At 28.2% G+C, this 7,962-nt stretch overlaps 2 protein-coding genes across 2 annotated transcripts in view; one reads left to right on the forward strand and one right to left on the reverse strand.

Moving 5' to 3' along the window:
* Window positions 1-2,619, reverse strand: part of LOC107608140 (protein trichome birefringence-like 43) — a 3,197-nt gene extending 578 nt beyond the window's left edge. The window contains exons 1-4 of the mRNA XM_016310022.2: window positions 2,325-2,619; window positions 1,548-1,722; window positions 1,285-1,466; window positions 889-1,047 (exon numbers count right to left, since the gene is read on the reverse strand). Coding sequence (XP_016165508.1) covers window positions 889-1,047; window positions 1,285-1,466; window positions 1,548-1,722; window positions 2,325-2,572 — 764 coding nt within the window. The 5' untranslated portion in view covers window positions 2,573-2,619. The remainder of the gene's footprint in view (window positions 1-888; window positions 1,048-1,284; window positions 1,467-1,547; window positions 1,723-2,324) is intronic.
* Window positions 3,759-6,475, forward strand: LOC107608164 (protein trichome birefringence-like 43). Its single transcript, XM_016310041.2, has 5 exons — window positions 3,759-4,070; window positions 4,434-4,605; window positions 4,709-4,890; window positions 5,643-5,801; window positions 6,023-6,475. Exons 1-5 carry the CDS (start codon window positions 3,826-3,828, stop codon window positions 6,339-6,341), a joined length of 1,077 nt encoding a protein of 358 aa, XP_016165527.1. The 5' UTR covers window positions 3,759-3,825; the 3' UTR covers window positions 6,342-6,475.

Consider the following 7,962-nt stretch of genomic DNA (forward strand, 5'->3'; position numbering starts at 1 on the left):
TGAGATTTTTTTAATGAATTTATATATTGCTTGTTAGAAAAATATTAAATAAGTTGTTGAAAAGTTTTTATAATGAATCAATAAGTCCTTAACAGAAAGATGAATAATGTCAATTTATAAATCTAATTTTTTAATTTTTTAGTGATTTTTTAGGAGTAATGTTAGGCAGACAAAAAAAACAGTTAGAACTTGTCTTATTTAGCATTAATTAATTATCGCAACAATTAATGAATGTTAAATAAGGTAAGTTATAACTGTTTTCTTTGGTTACCAAACATTTCCATTTTTTTAAAATAATACTTCCTTTTTTTAGAGATGTGTTTTTTGTTTTTGTTTTTTTATTTTTAATATTTTTTATTTTTTATTTTTATGAAAAAACAGTAAAAACAATAAATTTTATTTTATATTTTTACTTTTTTTTTCAAAATTTAAAAAATATATTAAAAAAAAAACAAATAAAAACACAAACTAAATACATCTTAGTTGCCTTGTTTTTACTACAGAACAAAGTAGCAATACTTGTGTAAATTAAAATCATTTTAGAATCGACTATGTTACGTGTACACCAAAATTAGCCACGAAAGTCAGCTGCCAGTATAAAATATATTTTGAAATATAAATATGCATTTAAAATAAATTAAACTACACATGTATTTATATACAAATACATTAGTGGCTAATTTTGATATATAAATAGTATTTTTATTTTACGATAGGTGAAAATTCACTAACTTCATATAAAGTTAAGAGCTGAGAGCCGTTAGATAATAATTTAGTTAAATTTATCAAATTATTTAACAATTCTCATGAAATTAACTACACAGTTGAGTTTCTACCTTTCAGATATTGTGTAATTAACATTATTAATTCATTATTTAGGGAACCTACTTAGGATGTCTTGCTGCATCTCCTCGGAAGAAGACTAGAGTCTTATGAAAATCAATGTTACTTTCCACCCACTGAGCCCATGTTGTTAGTGCCTTCTCATATGCAACCAAACGATCCATATCTTTGTGTAAATCATTACCATCCGCTATGAAATCCCACCTGCACATAACGTTCAACATTATAGCTAGTTAATTTAAAATACCAATAAATATTCATAAGAGAATATTCACGTGCAGTTAACTGCATGTGAAGTTGATAGTTGAAAAACGTTAAATAACAATTTAATCAAACATATCGAATCATTTAACTGTTTTTAACTAACAACTTTATATGAAGATAACTGCATCTAAATTTTCAATGCATATATATAGTTAATTTTGGGGTTATGGATCTCACGGAGTTGCGGTTCCAGACTGAAGCCACCATAGCCATGAATTGAAAACCAGAACATCACTCTGTTGCCACAGAGTAGCATCAGAATCGGCAATAGAACTCAGATTCAAAACACGACCGTATGAAGTGCTTTCATTTTCTACTAGGAATGGATTCCATAACAATAGTATCGTCACATTGTGATTCTACATACACCGCAATAATATGGCATAATTAATGATTTGTTCGTGATAGTAAATTCATGATGAATAACTAACTATTATTACCGGAAAGGTGAATTTGGAGAAACCGTGATGGCGAATCCCTCCAATGAATGCAACGTGACGATGGTGTGAATGAAGTATGCATGTTAATGACTGCCACTGATTAAAGCTTATTGAATCCCCAACAAACGCTATCCGTTTATTCCTTAATCTCTCCAGAAAATCCTTACCATTAAACCTGCGCACATTATTTAATTATCATTCTTTCATTAAACTAATTCTCTTTCAGTTGTTCGTGGTTTAATATTTAATTTTAATGTCCTAATATATAAAGATTTTACATATGCATTTAATTACGTATAATAAGAAAAACTAAATTGCAAAAAGATCGAAGATTATTTAGTATAGATTGTTTTCTTCACGTTAAGTTCAATGGTTCATACTTACTTATATATAGTTTGTGTTTAAAAGGGAGACTGAGAGTAAGAGATAAAGACTAAAAGATAAAGACTAAATTAAGTGATGTAAAATATAGTGAATTGAGTTATATCTTATTGTTATATTTAATTTAAGATAAATATGGAGATTGAGGAAAAGATTTAGAATTTGAAAAAGTTAAATAAAGATATTTTTAAAAATAAATATTATTAAAGTTTCAGTCTCCGTTTTCAAAAATCTCAATCTTGTGATTAAAATTTTGTGTAATGAGACTAAAATTTTAGTTCCAGTCTCTAATCACTAAATACAATACTGAATTTCAGTCTCTTAATGTCAGTTTTTGTCTCTAAAAATAAATGCTACCATAGTGCGGAATCAACCTAATAGGAAAAATGATGATACCTTGGTAGGTTGCATGCATAGGGTTTCCATCTGTATTTGAGATATTCTTTATCTGGACGACCATTTTGTTGGCAATCAAAGTGCATGTTTAGATGAAAACACTCACTTGAGTTGTAAAGAGGATATGAGTCATCATAAATCCATGTTCCATGGTAGATATCACACCCCTTCAAATTATGAATCTCATCATCTTCTCCATTTACATAGCCAAAAAATTGTAGTAGTAGAACCAAAAATGCAATAACCATAGAAGATTATTAGTGTTTCAAGGCAAAAGAATAATGTTATGGAATCAGGGCATGCATGTAATGTAACCTAATAAAGATGGGGAAGTTAATTATCATCAATTATTGTATGAAGAAAACGACTTTAACGTGCGTGCATTAACATTAATAATTTAATTTGCAACCATAGCTTTTAATTATTTGATGTAATAGTATGTAGCTTTTTATTGCATCTTATTAATATTAGTTATCAATAAAAAAAAAATTTATGGCGCTGGTAATTTTTAGTATGTTTCGCTATCATTTAATCAGTATAAATATTAAATTATTTTTATAAATTCTAAAAAATATGAATATAAATTGTATTGATTTATGTGTATAAAATTTTAGTAACTATAAATATAAATTATATGCTTCTTAAGTTGCTCTCTTTATTCTTCAAACTCTCTTTTTAATTCTTAATTTCTTCAACCTAGATCTGATACCTACATTGTGAAAAAAGAAAAAGAAGGAAATTTAATTAAGGAAAAGTGTCGCAACTTAATAATAATGCACCACAAGCTAATCGTTCTCATTGGTCTTATCCAATTGAAAGCAAAGTCATTAATTGGTGATGTCCATGCTTATTATTTAGGGTTTATTATCACCATGATAAGCATGCTATGCCAGCGACATGAATAAAACAGAAATAAATTTTGGTAACATCAATCCAGTGACTCGATTTCAGGATCATTAAATTATGGTGTTATTACATTGTAAATGTGGTACACATTTTGATAACATCATCCTATTAATTTTTTATAAAAAAATCATATTCGTCCAAATAATTTGTAAAACTTTAGAGTTCGTTTGGGAAGTTTGTTTTTGAATTATGAAAAGTCATATTAATATTGTTTTGTATAATTTTAAAAGATGTTTTTAACTTTTTAAAAAGTTATTTAAGAGCTTTTGAGAAAATAAAAAATATTATTTATTTTCTTCTCAAAAACTGTTTTATCGTCCATATTTATTAAACAATTATTTCTATGATTAAAAATTTAAAAACAAAATAATTTATTTATAAACTAGTTTTAATGTAAATCTTTATATTTTAAGCTTTTTTTTAAGAAAAAAAAACTTAATTAAGTTGTTTATTCAAATCGAGCCTAAATACATATTTTAAAAATTTTATTTCCTTGCCTCTCTATTTAAGCCAATGGATACCTATTCCACATACATACCCTACCCTTTATTCTACATGATCTTGTATTATTGTTCTTGTGTCAAAAACGCAAGCCATGTTTATTGTGTTATTGGTTCTACTACTACAATTTTTTGGCTATGTAAATGGCGAAGATGAGCTTCATAATTTAAAGGAGTGTGATATCTACCATGGAAAATGGGTTTATGACGATTCATATCCTCTTTACAACTCAAGTCAATGTTTTCATCTAAATATGCATTTCGATTGCCAACAAAATGGTCGTCCAGATCAACAATATCTCAAATATAGATGGAAACCATTTGCATGTGACCTACCAAGGTATCATCATCATTCTTCAATAAAAATTACTAATTAAAAATTAATTCTCTATGCTTATTCTATATTTATATATGAGTAATACTATATGATCAATAAATATTATCATTTTTTATCAGTATTTGGATAATAATAATTTACATTCATTTTTACAGATATTTTATACACAATAAATATATATATAATTTACATTTATATTTATCAAAATTTTACGCATATAAATCGATACAATTATATCCATATTTTTCAATAAAATTAATAAAATTTATTTATTAAAAATAAATTAATATTTATATTAGCTAAAAAATAACAAAAAATTATTAAAAAATTACTGAACCCAAGAATTTCTCATATATATTCATGCAGGTTTAGTGGTAAGGATTTGTTGGAGAGAATGAGAAATAAAAGGATAACATTTATTGGGGACTCAATAAGCTTAAATCAATGGCAATCTTTCATATGCATGCTTCACTCACACCATCCTCATGCCGCATTCACTCAAGACAACGGTCATGGTTTCACTCAATTCACCTTTCTGGTTAGTTAATAATAACACTCATTAATTTATTATATTATTATTATGATTGCATTGTTAAATTGAGCTCATTATTTATATTATATATGTGTATGTTATTAATTAGAATCACAACGTATCAGTGGGATTTTCATGGAATGCATTGTTGGTAGAAAAAGAGAGCACCTCTTATGGAATGGTCTTGAATCTTGGTTCCATTTCTGATTTTGATGCTAATATGTGGCGACACAGTGATGTTTTGATCTTCAATTCATGGCTCTGGTGGCTTCACAGTGGCTCTCATAGACCGTACGTCACATTTATATTATTTAATTTTATTATTACTGTGAGTAGCGTTTGGTAAAGAGATAGAGACTGAAAGACTAAGATTGAGAGACAGAAATTCAGAGACAGAGACTAAAATAAATCTCAGTATTTTATTTCGTATAAAGTGAGAGACAAAAATTGAAATAAGAATGAAGCTTTAATTTAATTTGTACAAAAAGTAAAATTAGAATTAATTAATTAAAATGAGGGTATTTTAGGTATAAAATGTTATTAAAGTTTCAGACTCCGTCACTAAAAATTTCAGTCTCCTATGTCTCCACTTTTTGGAGGTACTGAACTATTAAAATTTTGAGGATAGAGATAGAAATTTTAGTACCAGTCTCTGAACCAATAAACATGATACTGAATCTCAGTCTCTCAATCTCTATCCCAATACCTCAAAACAAACGCTACTTTATATACGTCTTTCCGTCTCTCTCTCTTCACCAAACACTACTATAGAGGTCTTGCAAAAGTCTTACTTATACCCTATATATAGGTAATTCTAAGTATAGTAGACAATAAAAATATTAACACAATAAATTGGATTTAAGTAATAATGTTTTGTAGAAAACTTTGAAAAATGATGAAGATTCCTCACATCAGAATCGAAGATTCCTCACAAATATAATGTGCTTTCCCAAGATTTGATAACTGATTTTAGTATACATATAGTATAGTCGTATAATATATGCATGTGACCTTAGCTTATATATATATGTGTGTATATATAGGTGGGATTTCATTGTGGATGGTGATGATTTACAAAAAGACATGGATCGTTTGGTTGCATACGAGAAAGCATTATCAACATGGGCTCATTGGGTGCAAAATAACATCGACTTTGATAAAACCCTAGTCTTCTTTCGAGGGGATTCTCCAAGACATCCCAAGTGAGTTTCTTAAATAATAATCACTAATATCGCTACTATAGTATTATAAGCTTATTAGCAGATAATTAGTTTTTTACTAACCAACGAACTATAGTTCAATTGGCATAGTCTCTCCATATTCACTTAGAGATTGCAAGTTCAAGTCTTCTGCAGACATATATTATGACGACCTTATCAAACGATATTCGTTAATTCGGTCTCTTGTGTTGGTTATTTAATAGTGCTAGCGAATGGGGGAATAACGATGGAAAGCAATGTAGTGAAGAAAGAGAACCAATAGAAGTTAGAGAAGTGAATGAGTATCGAGAACTAAAGAAACCAGCGGGTGAAGGGATTGTGGAGAGAATAGTAAGAAAGATGAGAAAGCCGGTGAGGTTGTTGGACATAACAAGATTGTCGGAGCTGAGAAAAGATGGACACCCAGGTGCTTATGCTTCATCTCATCATCAAGGCATGGATTGTAGCCATTGGTGTGTCCCTGGTGTCCCTGACACTTGGAATCACCTCTTTTATGCCGAGCTTATCAGAGCTTATGTATAAAACAATCATCATCATCATTTTATTCGTCAGCTTAAATAAGTCTCAGATATTTAAAATCAGTCTTATACATACAATAACTCATTAATCAGATTCTTAAATGAACCTAAGATATTTTATATAATAGAAATATTGTGAACAACAAAAAAAAATCATCTATATTTATGTGTCTATGCATAAAAATGTGTTAATACAATAGGTTTGATTTAATTTTGCTTATTAATATTTTTCGAGAAATGATGTTACATATGTATGTAAAAGATAATAAAGATGTATAAGAAAAATGTACATACAAATCTTTTTCCTAAAAATGTTGTTATACGTATATGGAAGAATAATAAAGTCATTTTAAATTTTTAGCTTTTTTTTGTTCTTTGAGTTAAGTTTTTGGTTCGAGACGTGTAACTGTTTATGCCCAGAAAATTCAGAATGACTAAAGCGTTTTTCTTTGTTTCATCTAATAAGATTGGACTGAATACCCAAACATGCTCTTTTTTGATCAGTTGGGCTCGTCACAGCCCAAGAGAAAAAAAAAATCAGAAAACAATGACAAAAATAAAATAAAAAAAAGAATTATATCACTTTAGATCTAGAATAGTCATCACTTATCCGTTTAAATAAGTGTCGGAGATTCAAACTGTGCATTGTATATGCAGTAATCTATTAGCCAGCGGGAGACCTTTAAATTGAGTTCAGATCTATGACAGATTAGTCATTAACCTGACAGGTTGAGAAATATAGTGGAAAAATTAAAAAACAAAAACCAAGTTAGGTTGATCTAGTAATTAGCTCACTAATATGTTTAAACAAGTGTTTGGAGTTCAAATTCTACCTTGTAGAGGCAACAACATAACCCATTAGCCGACGACAAATCCTTAAATAAAGCTCCGATTCGCAGCGAATTAGTGTTTACCCTACTGGGTTGGGGATACTATAGAAAACAAAAGAAATAAAACAAAAACAAAAACAAAAGCAATTATTAGAAAAAAACAAGTGAGATAAAATTTATTTTCTATCTTCTTTCTTATTCTTATAGTATTTATTTGTATTTTTTTTTTTAAAATAGAGAAATTCGAATCTGCAACTTCGAAGTAAATATGAAGAGACTATGCTATTTAAGTTACAGATAGTTGACATATTTATTTGTACCTATAGTTGGCTATATATCTAGGATTAATTAGTCAATCTCTCTTAATTATTTATTTGATCTCTAGGTCTTACAGTTTATTTTGAATAATTAGCTAGACTCTCATCAATCAAGCATCGTAAAACAGAATCTAACATGCTGCATGTTGGTTGAAATCATAGGTCATTGATTAATCATATATACACTACGCGCACACACACATAGACAATAGATCGCATATAGATTTGCATGCAAATATATAAAATAATACTACAAATATCGCTATGACTTATGCATCACATGATAAATAATTATGAATAATCTCTAATAGTGTGCCTTTAATTTGATTAATTCCAACTTGTACATATTTTTTCATGTTATACTACTATAAAAGAACCCTAGAATATAATAATATAATATAAAGTGATGATGATATGTATAAAAATTATGGCCTAATAACGTATTTTTAATTTTAGATAACTTTTTTTTAGTACGTTA

The sequence above is a fragment of the Arachis ipaensis genome, chromosome B07 (assembly GCF_000816755.2).
Source record: "Arachis ipaensis cultivar K30076 chromosome B07, Araip1.1, whole genome shotgun sequence".
Lineage (NCBI taxonomy): Eukaryota > Viridiplantae > Streptophyta > Magnoliopsida > Fabales > Fabaceae > Arachis > Arachis ipaensis.

What these genes read in the sequence shown, in the direction of transcription:
- LOC107608164 (XM_016310041.2), top strand. Translation starts at nt 3,826, where the DNA reads ATGTTTATTGTGTTATTGGTTCTACTACTACAATTTTTTGGCTATGTA. An exon ending in TCACTCAATTCACCTTTCTG is followed by an intron (nt 4,606 to 4,708) that starts GTTAGTTAATAA and finishes GTTATTAATTAG; the next exon opens with AATCACAACGTATCAGTGGG. An exon ending in GATTCTCCAAGACATCCCAA is followed by an intron (nt 5,802 to 6,022) that starts GTGAGTTTCTTA and finishes GTTATTTAATAG; the next exon opens with TGCTAGCGAATGGGGGAATA.